This window comes from Theropithecus gelada, chromosome 1 (genome assembly GCF_003255815.1).
Source record: "Theropithecus gelada isolate Dixy chromosome 1, Tgel_1.0, whole genome shotgun sequence".
Classification (NCBI taxonomy): domain Eukaryota; kingdom Metazoa; phylum Chordata; class Mammalia; order Primates; family Cercopithecidae; genus Theropithecus; species Theropithecus gelada.
Genome location: NC_037668.1, coordinates 16,409,439 through 16,436,622, shown reverse-complemented (window position 1 = coordinate 16,436,622; position 27,184 = coordinate 16,409,439). Strand labels below are relative to the sequence as shown.

At 45.5% G+C, this 27,184-nt stretch overlaps 1 protein-coding gene across 1 annotated transcript in view; it reads right to left on the bottom strand.

Annotated features, from left to right (window-relative positions):
- GABPB2 (GA binding protein transcription factor subunit beta 2) overlaps positions 1-27,184 on the bottom strand; it is a 75,431-nt gene that overhangs the window by 47,105 nt on the left and 1,142 nt on the right. Inside the window, exons 2-6 of the mRNA XM_025375952.1 lie at positions 10,244-10,351; positions 10,023-10,070; positions 7,302-7,469; positions 4,261-4,455; positions 213-363 (exon numbers count right to left, since the gene is read on the bottom strand). Of these exons, the coding sequence (XP_025231737.1) occupies positions 213-363; positions 4,261-4,455; positions 7,302-7,469; positions 10,023-10,070; positions 10,244-10,351 (670 nt within the window). The remainder of the gene's footprint in view (positions 1-212; positions 364-4,260; positions 4,456-7,301; positions 7,470-10,022; positions 10,071-10,243; positions 10,352-27,184) is intronic.

Below are 27,184 nucleotides of genomic sequence, written 5' to 3'. Positions count from 1 at the left end.
AACATAATAAGTATTCCTTTGTAACCCCTATGTATGATTTTCCCTTCCCCAGAAAGAATAAGTACCTTAGCTTTAAAATCTATTACAAATCTTCTGCTTTGGCAATATTTTAATTATGGAGTATTAGAAAGGGTATCCATTCATCTCGTGGAAAATCTAGGGTTCTGTTCATTTTTGAGTCTAAAATAAATTTCATGTTATCAGAACATTACCTGAGGTTGTTTTGGTGTTGGCTGAAGAAACAAGGCTTGTGAGGTTAACAACCTCTCTCGATGTGAAGATGAATGGAGCAGCCATAGTCACAGGGTCAGTCACAGGGTTGGCTCTCTCTGGATTAACATTCACCTGATTCTGCATTGCTTCCTACCAAACAAGGCAGGATATTTCAGTCAGAACACTTATTAGCTTTTCTTTTCTTTCTTTCTTTCTTTCTTTCTTTCTTTTTTTTTTTTTTTTTTTTTTTGAGACAGTCTCGCTCTGTTGCCCAGGCTGGAGTGCAGTGGCATGATCTCGGCTCACTGCAACCTCCGCTTCCTGGGTTCAGGCAATTCTCATGCCTCAGCCTCCCAAGCAGCTGAGATTACAGGCATGTGCCACTACGCCCAGCTAATTTTTTGTATTTTTAGTAGATACGGGGTTTTGCCATGTTGCCCAAGCTGGTCTAGAACTCCTGGGCTCAGGCAAATCGCCCGCCTTGGCCTCCTAAAGTGGTAAGATTACAGGCATGAGCCACCATGCCCAGCCCAAGAACACTTATTAGCTTTAGTTACACAGTTACTGAACAGCATATTCCACTCCCACCCCAATGCTTTATCAATCATAACTAGTTCCCATATACAATGTCCCACCGGAGATCAGAGTTCTCATTAAGACTACCTTTTTTTTTCAGACCAGGCCAACAGAGTTGTTAGGTTGCTTTCCAAAGCTTGTTTCTACTTCAGGAAAGCAAAGGTGTATTATTTGCAAAAACTTCTAGACAATTCATTTAACCTCTATGAATCTTGTTTTTTTTCATTTGAAAAATGAGGGAGTCAGGCCAGGTGCAGTGGCTCATGCCTGTAATCCCACCACTTTGCAAGGCTGAGGCAGGTGGATCACTTGAGGTCAGGAGTTTGAGACCAGCCTGGCCAACATGGTGAAACCCCTGTCTCTACTACAAAAGTATCAGCTGGGCGTGGTGGTGGGTGCTTGTAATCCCAGCTACTCGGGAGCCTAAGGCAGGAGAATTGCTTGAACCCAGGAGGCAGAGATTGCAGTGAGCCAAAATAGCGTCATTATACTCCAGCCTGGGTGACAGAGTGAGACTCCGTCTCAAAAAAAGAAAAAAGAAAAATGAGGGAGTTGATCTGAATAGTCTAAAAAGTAATTTCCAGCCGGGCGTGGTGGCTCACGCCTGTAATCCCAGCACTTTGGGAGGCCGAAGCGGGTGGATCACAAGGTCGGGAGATCAAGATCATCCTGGCTAAAACTCGCGTCACTGCACTCCAGCCTGGACAACAGAGTGAGACTCCATCTCAAAAATAAAAAAATAAAAATAAAAATAAAAAATAAAAAGTAATTTCCAGCACTAATATTTTGTGATTAATTATCTACAAGTCAGTGTGCTAGCAAGAGATCCCTGCAGAGTATCTACAGAGAACAATATTCTCTAGAGTTTTATCCAACTACTTGTTCCATTCTGCCATTGAAGAAATTCCTAAGAGAATATATAACAAGCAAATAAGTGCCAGATTTTAAAGTCTCGCTCCATATGCTGTGCTTTTGCTTCCAGGGATATCTGTTCAATTATGGTGAAAAGTAGCTTATCTTTATTTTATTACTTTCAGAAGCAATTTTCTGCAAGCATAATCACTACTTTAAAAAGTCCAGTTATGAAAGGGCTCTAAACAAAGAATTGAAAGTTGAAGGGGCTAACTAGTCTATAGACCACCTGTCAGTTCGAAAAAAAAAATACTGAAAATGCAGCAGAAATGGCTTGCTTGCTTGCTTTCTCTCTCTCTCTTCCTTTTTTTTTTTTTGAGACGGAGTCCTGCTCTGTCGCCCAGGTTGGAGTGCAGTGGTGAGATCTCGGCTCACTGCAACCTCCACCTCCACGGTTCCTGCCTCAGCCTCCCAAGTAGCTGGGACTACAGGCGCACATTGCCATGCCCAGCTAATTTCTTTTGTATTTTAGTAGAGATAGGGTTTCATCGAGTTGCCCAGGCTGGCCTTGAACTCCTGAGCTCAGGCAATCCACCCTCCTCAGCCTCCCAAAGTGTTAGGATTATAGGTATGAGCCACCGTGCCCAGCCAGAAATGACTATTTTTCATATATAATTATCCCCTTGACTAAGAGCTTCAATTGAAACAGGTTATCCATTCTTTGGATATTGTCAAATTCCTTCTTGGTTTTTTTTGAGAGTCTCACTCTGTCTCCCAGGCTTGAGTACAGTGGCACGATCTCAGCTCACTACAACCTCCGCCTCCCAAGTTCAACCTCCTGCCTCCGTCTCCCAAGTAGCTGGGATTACAGGCACCTACCACCAAACCAGCTAATTTTTGTATTTTTAGTAAAGATGAGGTTTCACCATGTTGGCCAGACTGGGCTTGAACTCCTGACCTCAGGTGATTCACCCGCCTCGGCCTCCCAAAGTGCTAGGATTTCAGGTGTGAGCTACCGTGCCTGGCCTAAATTCCTTCTTGAATTTGCTGTTTTCCTTTATCCTCCACTAGGACATGAAGTGCTCACAGCATGATAAAATTAAAGATACGAAATAAAATATTATATTACATGATAAACAGACATCTAGTAAGTGCTATGGGAGCACACAGGAGGGAAGAGTAGTACTGCTACATGGTGAAATAGTAGCACTTCCTTGGTTCAATTTCTCATTGGCCCTTGCCTGGCCTAATGAAAGTCATCATATAGTTATTTAGCATTAAGTGTCTCTCTCTCATCTGTGTATCACATCATCTTTTTAAAACAAATTTAATCATATCAGTCCTCTATTTAAAAACTTCTATCCAAATCCATCGCTCACATAACAGTTCAAACTCCTTCACATGCTGTAAAGCATCCCTACATTCAGAATCCAGCCTAACTTTCAAGCTTAGCATCTGCCACTCCCAAACTCTGCTTCCTTTGCCCATCCTCTCATCACTCAACTACTTTTTCTTGAACATTCCATGTTCTTTCACACCTCTGTGTCTTTGATTTGCTCTTATTCTAGCCTAGAATATAGTTTTCTCACTTCTCTGCCTACTTCAATATTCTGTTCAAAACCTACCATTCCCTCCTTTGTGCTCCCATAGCACTTACTAGATATCTATTTATCATGCAATATTATAATATTTTATTTCCTGTCTTTTATCATGCTTTGAACACTTCATGTCATATTAATTTTTTTTTTGAGATGGAATCCTGCTTGTTGCCCAGGCTCAAATGCAGTGGCGTGATCTTGGCTCACTGCAACCTCTGCCTCCCAGGTTCAAGCGATTCTCCTGCTTCAGCCTCCCAAGTAGCTGGGATTACAGGCACACACCACCATGCCCGGCTAATTTGTTTTGCATTTTTAGTAGAAACGGGGTTTCGCCATATTGGCCAGGCTGGTCTCGAACTCCTGACCTCAGGTGATCCATCTGCCTCGGCCTCCCAAAGTGCTGGGATTACAGGCATGAGCAACCACGCCTGGCCCATGTCCTGTTAATTTTTATATCCCCTGTCCTATTGTTCCCTGATATACAGTGCTGGCTTAAGAAATTAATGGGCAGGCCGGGCGCAGTTGCTCATGCCTGTAATCCCAGCACTTTGGGAGGCCGAGGCAGGCGGATCACCTGAGGTCAGGAGTTCAAGACCAGCCTGGCCAACATGGTGAAACCCATGTCTACAAAAATACAAAAATTAGCTGGGCATGATGGCAGGTGCCTGTAATCCCAGCTACCCGGGAGGCTGAGGAGGAAGAATCACTTGAATCCAAGCAGTGAGCCAAGATCGTGTCATTGCACGCCAACCTGGGCGACAAAGTGAGACTCCATCTCGGAGTGGGGGGTGGGAAACAGAAATTAATGGGACACAGCTGGGTGCAGTATCCCATTAACATATATAATATATATTTATGTTATGTATATGCTATATATATAGTGACACTGAGTCACAAGATTGAGACATATTAGAAATGCTATTTTAATAAGATAGGGAAAATTCAGTTTTGATTCAACTCCCACAAAAAAATCCTTAACTTCAATTGACGTATACTCTGGAGAGTATAAAAAGAACCACACCTGGAGGATGACCAAAATCTCTGCATTGTTTTTCTCCAGAGCTATGTCAAAGGCAGATTTATCAAATTTGCTGAAAGCATGGACATCAGCTCCATATTTGATAAGTAACTCTACAACATCTCGATGGTGGCGCTCTGTGGCCCAATGCAAAGCTGTCATCTTCAGCATGTCCTTGGCATTCACATCTGCACCATTCTGTCACAGAAAAGCATTTTTTTCAACAAACAGTGGTTATAGGAGCACAGGTGCAACATCCCATCATCAAATACAGAGGATTTCCATAGATATTATGTACTCAAATCTAGATCACATTTAAGGAATATCAAAGGGAAAAACATTTCTCAAATTCTCCTAAATGCTGACAGACATAATGCTTTCAACGAGTGGGTCCTCTAAGGACATCATTGGGAAATTAAACAGATGGAAGACAAAGAGGGAAGGAACAGATTTTTGTTGCATTTATTAATAGAGAACCAAGTGCCTGAATAAATAGGCATAAGTGCAGAGAATACCTTCAGAAAGGGAAAGAAGAAAAATCAGTAAGTCTGTTTAGCCTTTAAAAAATTAGAAAAGCTGGAACTCAGGAGTTCAAGATGAGCTTGGGGAATATGGTGAAAAAACATGCCTCTACAAAAAATTCAAAACATTAGCCGGGAGTGGTAGTACGTGCCTGTAGTCCCAGCTAAAGGGGAGGGTGAGGTGGGTGGATCTCTTGAGCCTGGGCAGTGGAGGCTGCAGTGAGCTGAGATCATACCACCGCATTCCAGCCTGGGTGACAGAGTGAGGCCCCTGTCTCCAAAAAAAAAAAAAAAACACCAATAATAATAATAATAATAAATTGGAAAACTAGGCTGGGAGCAATGGCTCATGCCTATAATCTCAGCACTTTGGAAGGCTGAGGATGGAAGGATCACTTGAGGCCAGGAGTCTGAGACCAGCCTGGTCAACGTAGTGTGACCTCATCTGTAATTTTTTTTTTTTAAATATGATTTTTAAAAAATGGTCAGGTGCAGTGGCTCATGCCTATAATCCCAGCACTTTGGGAGGGCGAGGCGGGCAGATCACAAGGTCAAAGGATGGAGACCATCCTGGCTAACATGGTGAAACCCCATCTCTACTAAAAATACAAAAATTAGCTGGGCACGGTGGAGCACGCCTGTAGTCCCAGCTACTGGGGAGGCTGAGGCAGGAGAATCACTTGCACCTGGGAGGCAGAGGCTGCAGTGAGCTGGTATTGCGCCACTGCACTCCAGCCTGGCAACAGAGCGAGACTCCATCTCAAAAAAAAAAGAAAAAAAAAAGAAAGAAAAAAATTTTAAAAACTGGCTAAGCACAGTAACCCCACACCTGTAATCCCAGTGTTGGGAGGCTGAGGCAGGAGAATTGTTTGAGGCCAGGAGTTTAAAGCCAGCCTGGGCTGGGCAATACGAGATCCTATTCTCTACAAAAAATAAAAACAAAAATAAATTAGCTGGGCGTGGTGCTGGATGCCTATAGTCCTCCTAGCTACTTTGAAGACTGAGGCAGTAGGATTGCTTGAACCCAGGTTTTGAAAGCTACAGTGAGCTATGATCATGCCACTGCTCTCCAGCCAGGGCAAAAGAGTGAAACCCTGTATCAAATTTAAAAAATTGTTTTAGGGCCAGACACGGTGGCTCACACCTATAATTCCCGCACTTTGGGAGTCTGAGGCAGGCAGATCACAAGGTCAGGAGTTTGAGACCAGCCTGGCCAACATAGTGAAACCCTGTCTCTACTAAAAATACAAAAAAAAAATCTGAGCATGGTGGCAGGCACCTGTAATCCCAGCTACTTTGGAGGCTGAGGTAGGAGAATCGCTTGAACCCAGGAGGCGGAGGTTACAATAAGCCAAGATTGCACCACTGCACTCCAGCCTGGGCGATGGTGTGAGACTTCATCTCTTTTTTTTTGGTTTTTTTTTGAGACGAAGTCTCGCTCTTGTCCCCCAGGCTGGAGTGCGATGGCGTGATCTTGGCTCACTGCAACCTCCGCCTCCTGGGTTCAAGCAATTCTCTTGCCTCAGTCTCCTGAGTAGCTGGGATTACAGGCGCCTGCCACCACGCCTGGCTAATTTTTGTATTTTTAGTAGAGATGGGGTTTCACCATGTTGGCCAGGCTGGTCTCGAACTCCTGACCTCAGGTGATCCGCCTGCCTTGGCCTCCTAAACTGCTGGGATTACAGGAGTGAGCCACCGCACCTGGCCAAGAGTTCATCTCAAAAAAAAAAAAAAAAAAAATTGTTTTAATAAATTAGAAAATAGGCATGGTGGCTCACGTCAGGAGGTCAGGAGTTTGAGACCAGCCTGGGCAACACGGTGAAACCTTGTCTCTACTAAAAATAGAAAAATTGGCTGGGCATAGTGGCGGGCGCCTGTAATCCCAGCTACTTGGGAGGCTGAGGCAGGAGAATCCCTTCAACCCGGGAGGCAGAGGTTGTGGTGAGCAGAGATCGTGCCACTGCACTCCAGCCTAAGCAACAAGAGCAAGACTCTATCTCAAAAACAAAACAAAACAAAATAAATAAATAAATAAGAAAACAGACTCCTCATAGACATGAAGGCTCTTTTTATTTATTTATTTATTTATTTTGAGACGGAGTCTCAGAGTGATTCTTGCTCTGTCATCCAGACTGGAGTGCAGTGGTGCAATCTTGGCTCACCACACCTCCACCTCCTGGGTTCAAGTGATTCTCTTGCCTCAGCTTCCTGAGTAGCTGGGATTACAGTCACGCGCCACCATGTCCTGCTAAATTTTTTTGGTTTTTTTTAGTAGCAATGGGGTTTCACCATGTTGGTCTGGCCAGTCTCGAACTCCCGACCTTGTGATCCACCCATCTCGGCCTCCCAAAGTGCTGGGATTACAGGCACCTGGCCTGCCATGAAGTCTCTTGCAGATGCAACTTAATGCTATAAACTGTCCTAAACTTAATCCTTCCCAAGTCATTTCCTAGTACCCATTTAAGAAAACAGGAAAGTGGATGTCTTTTTTACAACATAACCTTGCCACTATTCTTGCTTTACCCGAACAAGCAGTTCCACGATGTGTACATGTCCATCCGCAGCAGCCATGTGCAAGGGGGTCCTGTCTACTTTAGTCCGGGCATCCCTGCTAACACCTGCTCGAAGGAGTACTTCTGCTGTGGAATAATGACCATACTGAGCTGCAAGGTGGAGGGGTGATGTTCCAAGCTGTGGAAAAATAATACTCATTGAATAACCACTGTGTGCAGAGTCCTAGATCATTACTGGAGAGATACAAATGAACAAGGTATGGTGCTTGTCCTTCAAGAGAGAATCTGGTTGGGCAGATAAAACTGAAAAAATGGTTAAATTTACAAATTAAAGGCCAGGGGCCGGGTGCACTGGCTCACACCTGTAATCCCAGCACTTTGGGAGGCCAAGGTGGGCCGATCACCTGAGGTCAGGAGTTCAAGACCCGCCTGGCCAACATGGTGAAACCCCGTCTCTACTAAAAAATACAAAAAAAGTTAGCCAGGCGTGGTGGTGGGCACCTGTAATCCCAGCTACTCAGGAGGCTGAGACAGGGAGAATTGCTTTGAACCTGGGAGGCGGAGGTTGCAGTGAGCTGAGATTGTGCCACTGCACTCCAGCCTGGGCGACAGAGGGAAACTCCGTCTCAAAAAAAAAAAAAAAAAAAAAAAAAAATTAACATGCTAATGGACAAATAAATAGACCACCAGTTGATTAAGTGCTAAGCATAATGGCTTTATGTCAGGTGGATTTATCAAGTAAGGTTCCCTAAAGGACGTGACTTTACACAGCATTTAGAAAGTTAAAAAAAAAAAAAAAAAAAGGATCAGGGTAGGTGTGGTGGCTCATGCCTGCAATTCCAGCACTTTGGGAGGTCAAGACAGGAGGACTGCTTGAGCCCAAGAGATCAAGACCAGCCTGGGCAACATAGAGAGACCTATCCCATAATAAATAAATAAAGTAAATTTTAAAAAAGAAAAAGGGTAGACACTAGAAAGTTACATGTAGAATCTGAGGTACAAATTTGACTGATTGGAAGAAAAGTTTTTTGCCACAGTAAAGCAGGGCAAAACGAATGATGATGAGATGAAGAGGCAATAAAAATTTAGCAATGATGTATCAACAGCAATAAGTAAGTCTGTCATCCCAGTGTAAATCTTGTAAGAGTTATCCATCATCATCCACGTTGGCCAGAGATCTATTCCCTTCTTTTTGTTATGCTCTTTATTTTAAGCCTGTTTAGTTTATTCTTTGCTTTTTCATATTTTCAGCCTCTCTGCCTGACTGAATTTAATTCACATTGTTCTCTCCAGGTCTATTTATAGAAATGCTAATATCATGGGTTTCCTTTTCTTTCTTTTTGTGAAGTGCTAAGAATCTGTTGGCCTCTCAATCACTCCAGAATAGAGGTCATTCATTCATTGAAATTGTTAAAATTAGGCAATGCATACAAAATCTGTGACTGCTAAGAAAGCCCACATTATAACCCGGACCTGTTTCTTCTAAAGCTCTTTGGTCTCCAAGATGGTTGAGGCTAAATTACACCTTCCTCTTTATGTTTTGTTTGTTTGTTTGTTTGTTTCTGTTTTTTTTTGAGAGGGAGTCTCGCTGTCTCCCAGGCTGGAGTGCAGTGGCACGATCTTGGCTCACTGCACCTCCGGCCTTCCAGGTTCAAGCCGTTCTCCTGCCTCACCCTCCCGAATAGCTGGGACTACAGGCGCCTGCCATGACGCATGGCTAATTTTTTTGTATTTTTAGTAGAGACGGGGTTTCACCCTGTTAGCCAGGATGGTCTGGATCTCCTGACCTCGTGATCCACCTGCCTCGGCCTCCCAAAGTGCTGGGATTACAGGCATGAGCCACGGCGCCCAGCCTTTAATGTTTTTTAACAGTGGTAAAGGAAACAGAACAGCTAGATGACTTTTTTTTTTTTTTTTTGGAGATGGAGTTTCCAAGCTGGAGTGCAATGGCGCAATCTCGGCCCACTGCAACCTCTACCTCCCGAGTTCATGCGTTTCTCCTGCCTCAGCCTCCCAAGTAGCTGGGATTACAGGCATGCACCACCATGCCTGGCTAATTTTTTGTATTTTTAGTAGAAATGGGGTTTCACCATGTTAGCAGGCTGGTCTCGAACTCCTGACCTCAGGTGATCTGCCTGCCTTGGACTCCCAAAGTGCTGGGATTACAGGTGTGAGCCACCACGCTCAGCCTAGACGATTTCTTTTTTTTTTTTTTTTTTTTTTTTTTTTTTTTTTTTTTTTTTTTTTTTGAGACGGAGTTTTTGCTCTGTAGCCCGGGCTGGAGTGCAGTGGCCGGATCTCAGCTCACTGCAAGCTCCGCCTCCCGGGTTCCCGCCATTCTCCTGCCTCAGCCTCCGGAGTAGCTGGGATTACAGGCGCCCGCCACCTCGCCCGGCTAGTTTTTTGTATTTTTAGTAGAGACGGGGTTTCACTGTGTTAGCCAGGATGGTCTCGATCTCCTGACCTCGTGATCCACCCGTCTCGGCCTCCCAAAGTGCTGGGATTACAGGCTTGAGCCACCGCGCCCGGCCAGCCTAGACGATTTCTTATCAACCAGGGCATATTACAGAAAAGGAAACAAGGAGTTTATTAGTCTAGAAATTCATTCTTATTATATTGATTTTAATTTCTACCTAATTATAGAAGTCTATAATGCAAGTACACTCCAGAGACAGTTAAACCTTTAGAAAATACTCTTAAAAAATTATAGAAAATCACAAGTATATAATACCTTACAATTATCACCTATATATCCACAGGAGACTCTCAATTTGGAAAACTAAAAGAAAAAGAAAACCACATATTCAGATAAGACAAAGAAAATAAAACTCTTGTAAGGGATATGAGGTAGAAAGGGAGTGAAGAAAAACCAATAAAGTCTGTTAGCCTTTAAGAAAAAGGTTGGTAAAGCATACATTGGAAATAATTAAGAGACCTTTCCTCTAAGCTTACCCAGTCTGTGGTGAATGGGGCGCCGTTTGCCATCAATGTTCTCACTTCATCATCTTGGCCTTTTCTTGCTGCCTCTAGCAACCTCTTTCCCAAGTCCACCAAAGACATCTTTATGCATAGGAACAAAAGTTTTCAGGTAGCTATAACTCAAACATAAGGAAAGCTGCCAATACATTTTTTTAGAAGACTTCTTATATTTGAATGTATATAATATACATCTCAAGTTGACAGGTAGGTCACTTCCTTTCTATCTCATCTAACACAAGCAATAAAATAGTTGGGAATGTTTCAAGCCCTTATACATAGTTCTATCACTTTCAATCCCCAGAAATACTCTGGAAATATCTGCAACACACTACGACCTTTCTAGTTTAAGGAATCGATAAAACACCATTTCATTCCCCTGAAATGAAGAAAGGTACAATATTATTTTAAGGAACATAACACAAAATAATAAATTATGTAGTTCGATTTCCAGGAAGGGAGCAAGATGGATGCCCACCTGTGAAACTACTGCTTGACGGAAATTATGAGAGCCTTTATTAGCAACTAACTGCTCTCTCTGGAGGTTTGTAGGTCTTTGGATAGCACACTGAAATCGGACACATCGAGGTTTCCAAATAAAACTGTATCGCTTTTTTTTTTTTTTTTTTTTGAGACTGAGTCTCACTGTATTGCTCAGGCTGGAGTGCAGTGGTGTGACCTCGGCTCAGTGCAACCTCCACCTCCCGGGTTCAAGCGATTGTCCTGCCTCAGCCTCCTGAGTAGCTGGGATTACAGGCACCCGCCACCATGCCCGGCTAATTTTTGTATTTTTGGTAGAGACGGGGTTTCACCATGTTGGCCAGGCTGGTCTCAAACTCCTGACCTCAAGTGATCCACCCGCCTCAGCCTCCCAAAGTGTTGGGATTACAGGCGTGAGCCACCGCACCCAGCCCAAACTATTACACCATAGTCAGAAGATAAAAACTAGGTTAAGATGCAGTAATGATATAATCATGCTTAAAATTTAAGGAGACAAAGAGGGGTGCAGTGGCTTGGGACTGTAATCCCAGCACTTTGGGAGGTCGAGGTAGGAGGATTACTTGAGCTCACAAGTTTGAGACCAGCCTAGGCAAAATGGTGAAACCCTGTCTCACAAAAAATACAAAAATTGGCTGGGCACGGTGGCTCGAGCCTGTAATCCCAGCACTTTGGGAGGCCGAGGCAGGCAGATCACCTGAGGTCAGGAGTTTGAGACCAGCCTGGCCAACATAGTGAAACCCTGTCTCTACTAAAAATACAAAAATTAGCCGGGCGTGGTGGCACACGTCTGTAGTCCCAGCTACTTGGGAGACTGAGGCAGGACAATCGCTTGAACCTGGGAGGCGGAGGTTGCAATGAGCCGAGATTGCGCCACTGCATTCCAGTCTGGGCAACAAAGCGAGACACTATCTCGAAAAAATAAAATAATAATTTTTAAAAAGATAAAAATTAGCTGGGCATGGTGGTGCATGCCTATAATCTCAGCTAATCGGGAGGCTAAGGTGGGAGGATAACTTGAGCTCAGGAGTTGAAGGTTGCGGTGAGCTGAGATTGCACCACTGCACTCTAGCCTGGGTGATAGAGCCAGATCTTGACTCAAAAAAAAAAAAAAAAAAAGAAAAAATTTAAGAAGAACAAGCCTTTATTGGTTAAACACTGATCTGCTTAGGCCAGTAGTTCAAAAAGTATCGTTTATGGACCCCTGGTGGTCCCTGATACCCTTTTAGGGATCTATGAGGTCAGAACTATTTTTATTATAATACAAAAACATTATTTGCCTTTTTTCTTTTTCCATGTTTACATTAGCACTGACGGTACAAATGCAACAGTGGGTATAACTGCTGGTGCCTTAGCATGAATCAGACTGTGCTACTGGTTATTGTATTCTTCACTGCCATGTAATCTCAAGGGAAAATTGCCAGTTTTACTTAGGAGTGTCCTGGATGACACAGTAAAAATTATTAATTTTATTAAATCTCAACACCTGAATATATGTGTTTATAATTTATGTGTGACAAAATGAGAAGTATACATAAAGCACTTTTTTTTTTTTTTGAGACATGGTTTCACTCTGTCACCCAGGCTGGAGTGCAGTGGGCACAATGACAGCTCACTGCAGTCCTGACCTCCTGGGCTCATGGGATCCTCCCATCTCAGCTTCCCAAGTAGCTGGGACTACAAGCACACACCACCACGCCCAGCTAATTTTTGTATTTTTTATAGAGATGGGGATTCACAATATTACTCAGGCTGGTCTCAAACTGCTGGGCTCAAGCAATCGACCTACCTTGGGCCCCCAAAGTGTTAGGATTACAGGCATGAGCCACCACACCCGGACTCTTCTCTACCCTTTTGCTCAAATGACAATTATATTGTACCCACCATTCTGCATGATCTTTCCATAGCAATAGAATCCCAAAGTGTTGGGATTACAGGCGTGAGCCACTGTGCCTAGCTGACTTAAATTACTTCTGCTGCTTACTGAAACATGATGGTTTTCTTGAGAAAAAGCACTACATGATTAAGTTGCAAGCTAAAATAACTGTTTTTGGCCAGGCGTGGTGGCTCATGCCTGTAATCCCAACACTTTGGGAGGCCCAGGCAGGCAGATCACCAGGTCAGGAGATCAAGACCATCCTGGCTAACACAGTGAAACCCCGTTTCTACTGAAAAACCAAAAAAAAAAAAAAATTAGTCAGGCGTGGTGACAGACGCCTATAGTCCCAGCTACTCGGGAGGCTGAGGCAGGAGAATGGTGTGAACCCTGGAGGTGGAGCTTGCAGTGAGCCAAGATTGCGCCACTGCACTCCAGCCTGGGCGACAGAGCGAGACTCCGTCTAAATAAATAAATAAATAAATAAATAACTGCTTTTATCATGGAACTCATTTTATTTTATTATTATTTTATTTTTCAGACAGAGTTTTGCTCTTGTCACCCAGGCTGGAGTGCAATGGTGTGATCTCGGCTCACTGCAACCTCTGCCTCCCAGGTACAAGTGATTCTCCTGCCTCTGCCTCCCAAGTATCCACAATTACAGGCACCCACCACCATGCCCAGCTAATTTTTGTATTTTTAGTAGAGAGATGCTGGCCAGGCTGGTCTCGAACTCCTGACCTCAGGTGATCTGCCCACCTTGGCCTCTCAAAGTGCTGGGATTACAGGCGCAAGCCACCACAAAAGTGAGTGGCACAAAGTGAGTGGCAGCTCACTTTGTTCATTTTTTATTTTATTCATTTATTTATTATTATTTTTTGAGATGGAGCCTCGCTCTTGTTGCCCAGGGCAGAGTGCAGTGGCGAGATCTCGGCTCACTGCCAACCTCCACTGCCCAGGTTCAAGCAACTCTCTGTCTCAGCCTTCTGAATAGCTGGGATTACAGGCATGCGCCACCACGTTCGACTAATTTTTCTGTACTTTTAGTAGAGATGGGGTTTCGCCATGTTGGCCAGGCTGTTCTCGAACTCCTGACCTCAGGTGATCTGCCTGCCTCAGCCTCCCAAAGTGCTGGGATTACAGGCAGGAGCCACCGTGCCCAGCCAACTGACAGTATTTATTACCAATTATCAATTACAATTTGAGCTTTCAAGCAAAAATTAGAATTTTGGAAAATCTATAACCACTGCCATCAACTTGGTAACTTACAATAAAGACTTTTCTGATGAAATAAGTGGTAATATTAATGAATGTGATTTTTTGATATTGTGTAATAAAATGCATCAATATTTAGATGACCTATACAATTTGGTGAACCAATACTTTCCAAATGACCAGTGTTTGATGTTATAAAATCATGCACAAGTAAAACAATTCAAAGTGAAAGATCAATGGGTTTTAAGGTCACAGAATACAAAAATTCACTGATGTGATTTCAAATTCCTCATTGCAACTAACTTTTTCTCTTTTTTTTTTTTTTTTTGAGACAGGGTCGTTTTCTGTTGCCCAGGCTAGACTGCAGTGGTATGATCATAGCTCACTGCAGCCTTGAACTCCTGGGCTCAAGCAATCCTCCGTCCTCAGCCTCTTGAGTAGCTAGGACTACAGGTGCACACAACCGTGCCTGACTAATTTTTTAGTTTTTTGTAGAGGTGCAGTTTTGTTACATTGCCCAGGCTGGTCTCAAACTCCTGGCCTCAAGCAATCCTCCTGCCTTTGTGCAACTAACTCTTAAGAAATTACCACTTGTTGGCCTGGCGTGGTGGCTCATGCCTGTGATCCCAGCACTTTGGGAGGCCAAGGTGGGTGGATCACAAGGTTAGGAGATCAAGACCACCCTGGTTAACACAGTGGAATCGCGTCTCTACTAAAAATACAAAAAAAAAAAAAAAGAAAGAAAGAAAGAAAAAAATTAGCCAGGTGTGGTGGTGGCGGGCACCTGTAGTCCCAACTACTCGGGAGGCTGAGGCAAGAGAATCGCATGAACTCGGGAGGCGGAGCATGAAGTGAGCCCAGATTGCACTACCGCAATCCAGCCTGGGCGACAGAGCAACACTCCATCTCAAAAAACAAAAAACAAAAAACAAAGAAATTACCATTTGTCAGCCGGACACAGTGGCTTACACATGTAATCCCAGCACTTTGGGATGCCAAAGTGGGCGGATCATCTGAGGTCAGGAGCTCAAGATCAGCCTGGCCAACATGGTGAAACCCCGTCTCTACTAATAGTACAAAAATTAGCTGGGCATGGTGGCACATGCCTGTAGCCCCAGTTACTTGAGGCTGAGGCAGGAGAATCGCTTGAACTGAGGAGGCGGAGGTTGTGGTGAGCTGAGATCGCACCACTGGACTCCAGTCTGGGCAACAGGATGAGACTCTGTCTCCAAAAAAAAAAAGAAAACAGAAATTACCACTTGTCAAATTTTTGTGTAGTATCAAAGAAGAATACTCACTGTTACTGGAAAAAGTTATTATAATACTCTTTCCTTCTACAAGTACATATTGTAACAGACAGAATGAAGTAGATGTAAGAATGCAGCTGTCAGCCGGGTGCAGTGGCTCACGCCTGTAAACCTAGCACTTTGGGAGACTGAGGCAGGCAGATCACCTAAGGTCAGGAGTTCGAGAGCAGCCTGGCCAACATGGTGAAACTCTGTCTTTACAAAAAGTACAAAAAAATTAGCTGGGCATGGTGGTGCATGCCTGTAGTCCCAGCTACTCAAGAGGCTGAGGTGGAAGAATTGCTTGAACCCGGGAGGCGGAGGTTGCAGTGAGCCGAGGTCACGCCACTGCACTCCAGCCTGGGTGATAGAGCGAGACACCGTCTAAAAAAAAAAAATGAGAATGCAGCTGTCTTCTATTAAGCCAGAAGTTAAAGAGAGTTGAAAAAAATATAAAACAATGCTCTTCTTCACACCATTTTTTAACTTTGAAGATATATATGTGTGTGTGTATACATATATGTGTGTATATATATGTGTGTGTGTGTGTGTGTGTATATATATATATATATACAGTTTGTTTGTTTTTTGGGTTTTTTTGAGACAGGGTCTCACTGCTCTGTTGCCCAGGTTGGAGGGCAGTGATACAATCTCAGTTCACTGCAACCTCTGCCTCTGGTGTTTAAGTGATTCTTGTGCCTGAGCCTCCCAAGTAGCTGGGATTACAGGTGTGCACCACCATGCCTAGCTAATTTTTGTATTTTTAGTAGAGATAGGGGTTTCACCATGTTGTCCAGGCTGGTATCAATCTCCTGACCTCAAGTGATCTGCTGGCCTCAGCCTCCCAAAGTGCTGGGATTACAGGCATGAGCCACCACACCCAGCCTGAATATGTATTTTTTATAAAAATGTTTTATGTTGGCCGGGTGTGGTGGCTCATGCCTGTAATCCCAGCACTTTGGGAGGCCGAGACAGGTGGATTGCCTGAGATCAGGAGTTCGAGACCATCCTGGCCAACATGGTGAAACTCCATCTCTACTAAAAATACAAAAAAATTAGTCAGGCGTGATGGTGTGTACCTGTAATCCCAGCCACTTGGGAGGCTGAGACAGGGAAATTGCTTGAATCCGGAAGGTGAAGGCTGCAGTGAGCTGAGATCGCGCCACTGCACTCCAGCCTGGGCGACAGAGCGAGACTCCATCTCAAAAAAAAAAAAAAAGTTTTATGTTAACATGTAATGGATTTATTACCAAGTTAATTAATGAACTTTTTTTTTTTCTTTTAATCTTCCCGTTTTAGAGATGGGGTCTCGCTCTGTCACCCACTCTGGAGTACAGTGCAGTGATCATAGCTCACTGCAACCTCAAATTTCTGGGCTCAAGGGATCCTCCTGCCTTGGTGTCCCAAAGTACTGGGATTATAGGCATGAGTCACCACGCCCAGCCCATAGTGTGAATTTTTATAATCTAATCCAAGTGTCAGTTTATACCACACAAGAAAATGGTAGATAAAAATGATAGCAAACCTTTCTTTTTTCTTTTTTTTGAGATGTAGTCTTCCTTTGTTGGCCAGGTTGGAGTGCAGTGGCATGATCTTGGCTCACTGCAACCTCCAACTACCACCTCCTGGGTTCAAGTGATTCTTGTATCAGCCTCCCGAGTAGCTAGGATTAAAGGTGCCACACCACCACACCCAGCTAATATTAGTATTTTTAGTAGAGATGGGGTTTCACCATCTTGGCCAGGCTGGTCTTGAACTCCTGACCTCAAGTGATTTGCTTGCCTCGGCCTCCCAAAGTGATGGGATTACAGGCGTGAGTCACTGCGCCTGGCCTAAACCCTTCTTTTTATTTATTTATTTAGAGACGGAGTTTCGCTCTTGTTGCCCAGGCTGGAGTGCAGTGGAACGATCTAGGTTCACCGCAACCTCCGCCTCCTGGGTTGAAGTGATTCTCCTGCCTCAGCCTCCTAAGTAGCTGAGATTACAGGCATGTGCCACCATGCCCAGCTAATGTTGTATTTTTAGTAGAGACAGGGTTTCTCCATGTTGGTCAGACTGGTCTCGAACTCCTGACCTCAGGTGATCTGCCCACCTTGGCCTCCCAAAGTGCTGGGATTACAGGTGTGAGTCACTGCACCCGGCCAACCCTTCTTATAGAACTTATAGAATTAGATGTCACATTTCTCCATGGTTATCTTCCTTTTAAAATATCAAAACTGTGTTTCGAGTTATTTTATTACTAATATTTAAAAACAAGAACAAATTTTAGGTGATTCATTAGTTAGAAATGACTCTCTTCACATTTTTCCAACATATACTATATATAAAAAGTATAAGGCCGGGCACAGTGGCTTATGTCTGTAATCCCAACATTTTGGGACGCCGAGGCGGGTGGATCATGAGTTCAAGAGATCGAGACCATCCTGGCCAACGTGGTGAAACCCCGTCTCTATTAAAAATACAAAATTAGGCCGGGCGCAGTGGCTCATGCCTGTAATCCCAGCACTTTGGGAGGCCGAGATGGGCGGATCATGAGGTCAGGAGATCCAGACCATCCTGGCTAACACGGTGAAACCCCGTCTCCACTAAAACACAAAAAAAATTAGCCGGGTGAGGTGGCAGGCGCCTGTAGTCCCAGCTACTCGGGAGGCTGAAGCAGGAGAATGGCTTGAACCTGGGAGGCGGAGCTTACAGTGAGCCGAGATTGCGCCACTGCACTCCAGCCTGGGCAACAGAGCCAGACTCCGTCTCAAAAAAAAAAAAAAAAAAAAAAAAAGTCTGGTTTGCTTCTGGGGAGGTGGTATTTCTGGAAAACAAGACCCTTTAAATACATTAATTTTTATCCCACTGTAATTGCTGTTTTCATCACATGAACTCTTGCAAATATATTTATTTATTTTTTAAGACAGAGGTTTGCTCTTGTTGTGCAGGCTGGAATGCAATGGCAAGATCCCCAGTTACTGCAATCTCTGTCTCCAAAGTTCGAGCGATTCTCCTACCTCAGCCTCCTGAGCAGCTAGGAATACCGGCATGTGCCACCACGCCCGGCTAATTTTTGTATTTTTAGTAGAGAAGGGGTTTCACCATCTTGGCAAGGCTGGTCTCGAACTCCTGACCTCAGGTGATCCACCCGCCTCAGTCTCCCAAAGTGCTGGGATTACAGGCATGAGCCACTGTGCCCGGCAATGTATTATTATTATTATTATTATTATTATTATTTTGTGTGTGTGTGTGACAGAGTTTTGCTCTAGTTAGACAGACTAGAGTGCAATGGTGCAATCTCAGCTCACCGCAATCTCCGCCTCCTGGGTTCAAGCGATTCTCCTGCCTCAGCCTCCCGAGTAGCTGGTATTACAGGCATGTGTCACCACGCCCAGCTAAATTTTGCATTCCTAGTAGAGACAGGGTTTCACCATTCTGCTCAGCCCGGACTAGAACTCCTGACATCAGGTGATCCACTGCCTCGGCCTCCCAAAGTGCTGGGATAGAGGCGTGAGTCACTGTGCCCGGTCGCAAAATGTTTCTGACCAGTGTTTTCCATTGTAGTCTGCTTTCATATCTACATTTATCGTATTTATGTATTTATTTACTGAGACAGGGTCTCACTCTGTTTCCCAGGCTGGAGTGCAGTGGCATAATCACCACTCACTGCAACCTCTGCCTCCTGGATTCAAGCGATTCTCCTGCCTCGTTCTCCTGAATAGCTGGGGTTACAGGCACCTACCACCACGCCTGGCTAATTTATGTATTTTTAATAGAGGCAGGGTTTCATCAGGTTGACCAGGCTGGTCTTGAACTCCTGACCTCAAGTAACCCGCCAGCCTCAGCCTCCCAAAGTGCTGGGATTACAGGCGTGAGCCACGGCACCTGGCCTATCACTCTTCTTTAATCATCTTTCTGTCACATATCAATACTACTAAATGACAACCAACTCAAATCCGTCATCCCATTCTTTCAACAAGGCATGATTTTAAAGCCGTATTTCTTACTATATAGAGATATAATTAAACTTTGGGATTAGAATGTAAATAGGGTGCTATATTTATCTCCTAATATAGGAAAGATCTAGAAATGCATTCTTCAAGGCTCTTTTCTCCTCCTATCCTCAGTTACTCTTTTGGGTTAACCTGAAGCATCCATCTTACGAAAAAGTAAAATGTAGCCAGGTGCGGTGGCTCACGCCTGTAATCCCAGCACTTTGGGAGGCAGACGCGGGCAGATCACTTGAGGTCAGGAGTTGGAGACCAGACTGGCCAACATGGTGAAACCCTGCCTCTACTAAAAATACAAAAATTAGCCAGGCGTGGTGGTACATGCCTGTAATCCCAGCTACTCAGGAGGTTGAGGCAGGAGAATCACTTGAACTTGGGAGGCAGAGGTCGCAGTGAGCCAAGATTGTGCCACTGCCCTCTGGCCTGGGTAACAGAGCAAGACTGTCTCACACAAACAAACAAACAAAACCAACAACAAAAAAAGTAAAATGTATTTTTCTTTTTCTTCTTTGTTGTTGTTGTTTTTGAGATGAAATCTCACTCAGGCTGGAGTGCAGTGGTGTGATCTCGGCTCACTGCAGCCTCCACCTCTCGAGTTCAAGCAATTCTCCTGTCTCAGCCTCCTGAGTAGCTCGGACTACAGGCGCGTGCCACCACACCTGGATAGTTTTGTATTTTTAGTAGGGACAGGGTTTCACCATGTTGGCCAGGCTGGTCTTGAACTCTTGACTTCAGGGGATCCACCTGCCTCACCCTCCCAAAGTGCTGGGATTACAGGCGTGAGCCACTGTGCCTGGCCTTTATTTTTATTATTCTAAAGAAAATTATTATGTTTTGAGACGGAGTCTCGCTCTGTTGCCCAGGCTGGAGTGCAGTGGCATGATCTTGGCTCACTGCAACCTCTGCCTCCCAGGTTCCAGCGATTCTCCTGTCTCAGCCTCCTGAGTAGCTAGGATTACGGGCATGCGCCATCATGCCCAGGTAATTTTTGTATTTTTAGTAGAGACAGGGTTTCGCCATGTTGGTCAGGCTGGTCTTGAACTCCTGACCTTGTGATCTACCTGCCTCAGTCTCCCAAAGTGCTGGGATTACAGGCATGAGGCACTGCGCCTGGCCTCTCCTCTCTTTTTGTTTAAAGCCCAGCCCAGCCATGGGTTTATACTCTCAAATACCTATGAGCGGCTGGGTGCGGTGGCTGATACCTATACTCCCAACACTTTGGGTGGCTGAGACGGACGGATCACAAGGTCAAGAGAAAGAGACCATTCTGGCCAACATGGTGAAATCCCGTCTCTACTAAAAATACAAAAATTAGCTGTGCGTGGTGGTGTGCACCTGTAGTCCTGGCTACTCGGGAGGCTGAGACAGGAGAATCACTTGAACCTGAGAGGTGGAGGCTGCAGTGAGCTGAGATCGTGCCACTGCACTCCAGCCTGGTGACAGAGTGAGACTCTGTCTCAAAAAAACAAACAAAAACAAAAACAAAAAAAAAAACCTATGAGTTGGATAAATTCCTCCCCTCCTGAGGTCCCAGGATAATTTGGGGCTCCTGGGCCTGTCAAAAAGTGACATTCTTTACTTACCACACATCAGGAACCCTGTACAGGGACTTTAGACAAGGTATGAGGCCAGTTTTCCCAAGGGGCTTTAATTGGCTTTGTAAGTCTTATGGGAGATTCCTTTTATGGAACAGAGTTCTTTCAAAGCCAATTTAAAAAGCCTATGTGAAAAATCATCATTCTTGCTGCACTTTATACAAATAATCAGACCAAGTATAATAAACCCAATCTATTTTACCATGATTTGCCTTTAGTAAAAATGGGAGACTGGCCAGGCACAGTGGCTCACACCTGTAATCCCAGCACTTTGGGAGGCCGAGGCAGGTGGATCACCCAAAGTCAGGCGTTCAAGACCATCCTGGCCAAAACAGTGAAACCCCGTTTCTAGTAAAAATACAAAAATTCTATCCTGGCTAACATGGTGAAACCCCGTCTCTACTAAAAATACAAAAAACTAGCCGGGCGTGGTGGTGGGCGCCTGTAGTCTCAGCTACTTGGGAGGCTGAGGTGGGAGAATGGCGTGAACCCGGGAGGCGGAGCTTGCAGTGAGCCGAGACCACGCCACTGCACTCCAGCCTGGGAGACACAGCGAGACTCCGTCTCAAAAAAAAAAAAAAAAAAAAAAAAAAAAAAANGTAATCCCAGCACTTTGGGAGGCCGAGGCAGGTGGATCACCCAAAGTCAGGCGTTCAAGACCATCCTGGCCAAAACAGTGAAACCCCGTTTCTAGTAAAAATACAAAAATTAGCCAGACGTGGTGGCGCATGCCTGTAATCCCAGCTACTCCAGAGGCTGACGCAGGAGAATTGCTTGAACCCAGAAGACAGAGCTTGCAGTGAACCGAGATTGTGCCACTGGCCACTGCACTCCAGCCTAGGTGACAGAGTAAGACTCTGTCTCAAAAAAAACAAAACAAACAAAAAAAATTTCTAGTCTCATCAATCGTTTTTAAGTTTTTTTCTGCAATTTAGACTAACCCTGCTTATTCCTGTGAACCAACCAGTGATCTCTGGCTGCTGCTCAAAAGAAACAAAAGGGATGGGTAATGTAAAAATTTGGATCAATATTCTAATTCTGGGCACAATACTGGAATCAGCTAGTAACCCTAAATTAGCTTGGTTCCAACAGTTGCCCAGTTCACAGAAAACCTTCTTTTTTTTTTTTTTTTTTTTTTTTTTTGAGACGGAGTCTTGCTCTGTCGCCCAGGCTGGAGTGCCGTGGCCGGATCTCAGCTCACTGCAAGCTCCGCCTCCCAGGTTCACGCCATTCTCCCGCCTCAGCCTCCCGAGTAGCTGGGACTACAGGCGCCCACCACCTCGCCCAGCTAGTTTTTTGTATTTTTTAGTAGAGACGGGGTTTCACCGTGTTAGCCAGGATGGTCTCGATCTCCTGACCTCGTGATCCGCCCTTCTCTGCCTCCCAAAGTGCTGGGATTACAGGCTTGAGCCACCGCGCCCGGCGAAAACCTTCTTATTTAGTTTACTTGGGACAGTTTTGCTTATTTTGCTTTACTGTTGTGGAGTATATTGCTGTTGTACTCTTTGTGTAGGAATGCAGGATAAGCCTGTTGTCTTAAACTGAACACTTTTTCATCTTCCAGATATCACCTTTCGTTGGAGTTATGAATAGCTCTCACCATAATGATGCTTTCTGACTGAGCTCCTCTCTGAACCCTTGAATACAAGAAACCCTAAGAGTCAGGCAGGAATATCATCGCCCCTATTCAGCCTGAAAAAGTTACAGAAGATGGATCTTTATTCATTTGTAACCCCTAGGATTAAGGGCTCTCCAATAAAAGGGAGGGGAGAAGTGTCAGAGGTGTTTGAACCAGAGCAACTCCATCTTGAATAGGAGTTGGGTGAAATAAGGCTGAGACCTACTGGGCTGCATTCTCATTAAGACAATCTTTTTTTGTTTTATGTTTTTTTTGGGGGGTGTTTTTTGAGATGAAGTCTCTCTCTGTTGCCTAGGCTGGGGTCCAGTGGCACAATCTCAGCCCACTGCAACCTCTGCCTCCCAGGTTGTAGCAATTCTCCTGCCTCAGTCTCCTGCCCGGCTTTTTTTTTTTTTGACACGGAGTCTCGCTCTGTTGCCCAGGCTCAATGCAAGCTCCACCTCCTAGGTTCACGCCATTGTCCTGCCTCAGCCACTCAAGTAGCTGGGACTACAGGCGCCCACCACCACGCCCAGCTAATGTTTTGTATTTTTAGCAGAGATGGGGTTTCACCGTGTTAGCCAGGATGGTCTTGATCTCCTGACCTCGTGATCCACCCTCCTGGGCCTCCCAAAGTGCTGGGATTACAGGCGTGAGCCACCATGCCCGGCCAGTTTTTTGTATTTTTAGTACAGATGGAGTTTCACTCTGTGAGCCAGGATTGTCTCGATATCCTGACCTCTGCCCGCCGCAGCCTCCCAAAGGGCTGGGATTACAGGCATGAGCCACCACACCCGGCCCTTGTTTTGTTTTTTGAGACTGTCTCACACTGTCGCCCAGACTGTAGTGCAGTGGCATGATCTCGGCTCACCACAACCTCTGTCTCTAATGCTCAAGCAATTCTCCTGCCTCACCCTCCCAAGTAGCTGGGATTACAGGCATGTGCCACTACTGTCTGGCTAATTTTTGTATTTTTAGTAGAGACAGGGTTTCACCATGTTGGCCAGGCTGGTCTCGAACTCCTGACCTCAAGTGATCCACCCACCTTGGCCTCTCAAAGTAGTGTGAGCCACTGTGCCCAGCCAGTTAAGGCATTCTTAGTCACAGGATGAGATAGGAGGTCAGCACAAGATACAGATCATAAAGACCTTGCTGATAAAACAGGCCACAGTAAAGAAGCTGGCTAGGCCGGGCGCGGTGGCTCAAGCCTGTAATCCCAGCACTTTGGGAGGCCGAGACGGGCGGATCACGAGGTCAGGAGATCGAGACCATTCTGGCTAACACGGTGAAACCCCGTCTCTATTAAGAAATACAAAAAACTAGCCGGGCGAGGTGGCGGGCGCCTGTAGTCCCAGCTACTCGGGAGGCTGAGGCCGGAGAATGGCGTGAACCCGGGAGGCGGAGCTTGCAGTGAGCTGAGATCCAGCCACTGCACTCCAGCCTGGGCAACAGAGCGAGACTCCGTCTCAAAAAAAAAAAAAAAAAAAAAAGAAGCTGGCTAAAACCCCACCAAAAGCAAGATGCTTTTGGTGACAAGAGGACAAGAGTAACCTCTGGTTGTCCTCTCTGCTACACTCCCACCAGTGCGATGCCATGGCAGTTTACAAAAGTCCCCAGCACTTTGGGAGGCTGAGGCCGGCACCTCATGAGGTCAGGAGATCGAGACCATTCTGGCTAACACAGTGAAACCCCGTCTCTACTAAAAATACAGACAAAAAAAATTAGCCGGGCTTGGTGGCCGGCGCCTGTAATCCCAGCTACTCAGGAGGCTGAGGCAGGAGAATGGCGTGAACCCAGGAGGCGGAGCTTGCAGTGAGCTGCGATCACGCCACTGCACTCCAGCCTGGGCGACAGAGGGAGACTCTGAGACTCCATCTCAAAAAAAAAAAAAAAAAAGAGGATGCATGTTTAGCATATAATCACCATAAAAATACTGCCCATGGAGTAGCCGTTCTTTATTCTCTTACTTTCTTTTTTAGCCAGAGACTCCTTTGTCACCAGGCTGGAGTACAGTGGCGTGATCTTGGCTCACTGCAGCCTCCGCCTCCCGGGTTCAAGTGATTCTCCCGCCTCAGCCTCCCGAGTAGCTGGACTACAGATGCCCGCCACCATGCCCAGCTAATTTTTGTATTTTTATTAGAAACGGGGTTTCACCATGTTGGCCAGGCTGGTCTCGAACTGCTGACCTCGTGATCTGCCTGCCTCAGCCTCCCAAAGTGCTGGGATTACAGGCATGAGCCACTGTGCCCAGCCTTCCTTTACTTTCTCAATCGACTTGCTTTCACTTAAAACAAACAACAAAAAACAAACAAAAAAACCCATAGCATTTTCAGGGGAACTATGTGCCATTCTCCCAGTACCTTGTCAATGCTGTTTCTGGCAGGTGGTCAATACTTGCCTGGTGGCCCATCGACCAGACAAGAGATGAAGCCTGATACGCCAGAAAACAGTCTGGGCACTTCTGACTCCTTGACTCCCAACAACTAACAATATTCTCCCTTGCTGGCTGTACCTCCACTTTCCCTATACATAAACTGAGGAAACAAAATCTGTCTCACTTGCCTTCTAGGATTTTGGAGATGAATAAAATAAATCCCAGTGCTTTGGGAAGCCAAAGCAGGAGGATCACTTGAAGCCAGGAATTCGAGCCCAGCTGGGACAACACAGAGGGACTCTGTCTCTACAAAAATACAAATATAAAAAAATTAGCAGGGTGTGGTGGCCCACACCTGTAGTCCTAGCTATTCAGGAGGCTAAGGCGGGAGGATCGCTTGAGCCCAGGAGTTTGAGGCTGCGATGAACTATGATCACTGCACTCCAGCCTGGGTGACTGAGCAAGACCGTCTCTAAAAATAAAAATAAATAAAAAATAAAAAAAGATGGAAAAGAACCTATATATGTCAGTAGGGGATGGAATAAAATACTGAGCAAGACCCTGTCTCTAAAAATAAAAATAAATAAAAAGATTGAAAAGAACCTAAATATATATCAATAGGGGATTGGATAAAGTATGTTTGTTTGTTTGTTTGAGATGGAGTTTTGCTCTTGTTGCCCAAGCTGGAGTACAATGGTATGATCTCGGCTCACTGCAACCTACGCCTGCCGGGTTCAAGCCATTCTCTTGCCTCAGCCTCCTGGGTAGCTGGGATTACAGGCGTGTGCCACCACACTCTGCTAATTTTTTTTTTTTTTTTTTTGAGACGGAGTCTCGCTCTGTCGCCCAGGCTGGAGTGCAGTGGCGCGATCTCAGCTCACTGCAAGCTCCACCTCCCGGGTTCACGCCATTCTCCCGCCTCAGCCTCCGAGTAGCTGGGACTACAGGCGCCCGCCACCGCGCCCGGCTAGTTTTTTGTATTTTTAGTAGAGACGGGGTTTCACCATGTTAGCCAGGATGGTCTCGATCTCCTGACCTCGTGATCCACCCGCCTCGGCCTCCCAAAGTGCTGGGATTACAGGCTTGAGCCACCGCGCCCGGCCTAATTTTTTGTATTTTTAGTAGAAATGGGGTTTCACCATGTTAGCCAGGCTGGTCTCGAACTCCTGACCTCAGGTGATCCACCCTCCTCCGCCTCCCAAAGTGCTGGGATTACAGACGAGAGCCTCCACGCCCAGCCTGTTTGTTTTTTAAAGAGACAGGGCCTCACTCTGTGGTCCAGGCTGGAGTGCAGTGGCGCAATCACGGCTCACTGCAGCCTCGACCTCCTGGGCTCAAGCGATCCTCCCACCTCGGCTTCCCGAGTAGCTGGGACCACCAGTGAGCACTACCACGCCCAAATGATTAAATTTTTTTTTTTCTTTTTTTCTCTGCACAGACAGGGGTCTCCCTATTTTGCCCAGGCTGGTCTAGAACTCCAGGGCTCAAGGGATCCTCCCACATCAGCTTCCCAAAATGCTGGGATTACAGGCGTGAGCCACTGCGCCCGGCCAAAACCTTTCAATAAGTGTGTGTTTTAATAATTCATGAAGTGCTTGAGCTCTTGACAACAAAGTATTCTATTATCCAAGAGTAATTAATTACTTTTGTTTATTTAAGAATTTGGATGGGTTTTTTGTCCTTACTGTCATCAAAGCAGGTGTGAAAATACATGTCTAAGAACATCTCTACTGGATTGGGTGGACCAAGTGATTAAATGAATGGATGGCCAAAATTTTGTTACATTGTTGATAGTAAGCCATAGATTGTCCTTTTCCAAAGACAATGGGGTGGGGGGACCCTCTAGAGAGAAAGCCCTTTCGGGAAAAGGGAGAGGAATGGGATGACCTCTGGCTCAAGGAAGTATGTGAGAACAGGAGACAGCCAACGGAAAGGAGAATTGCAATGGAAGAATCTATGTTTCTTTTAGTATTGCTCAAGTCCCCACTGGGCGGCCAGCTGTACAAACAACTGTGAAAGAAGCGGAGTCGAGGCCGGGAGCGTGGCTCACGCCTGTAATCCCAGCACTTTGGAAGGCCAAGGTGGGCGGATCACCTAAGGTGAGGGGTTCGAGACCAGCCTGGCTAACATGGTGAAACCCTGTCTCTATTAAAAATATACAAAAATTAGCTGTGCACGGTGGCACACGCCTGTAATCCCAGCTACTCCGGAGGCTGAGGCAGGAGAATCGCTTGAACCCGGGAGGCGGAGGCTGCAGTGAGCTGGAGGTTGCAGTAAGCCGAGATCGCGCCACTCACTCTAGCCTGGGTGACAGAGCGAGACTCAGTCTTAAAAAAAAGCAAAAAAGCAGAGGCGGGACCCATACTGCTCTCGTTCAGATTACCGAGTTCACTAGTTATCTTTCAGGTCATTATTAGGGTCAGAGAATGAGGGTCGCCGTTTCCCTCTCTATCATAAACCCTA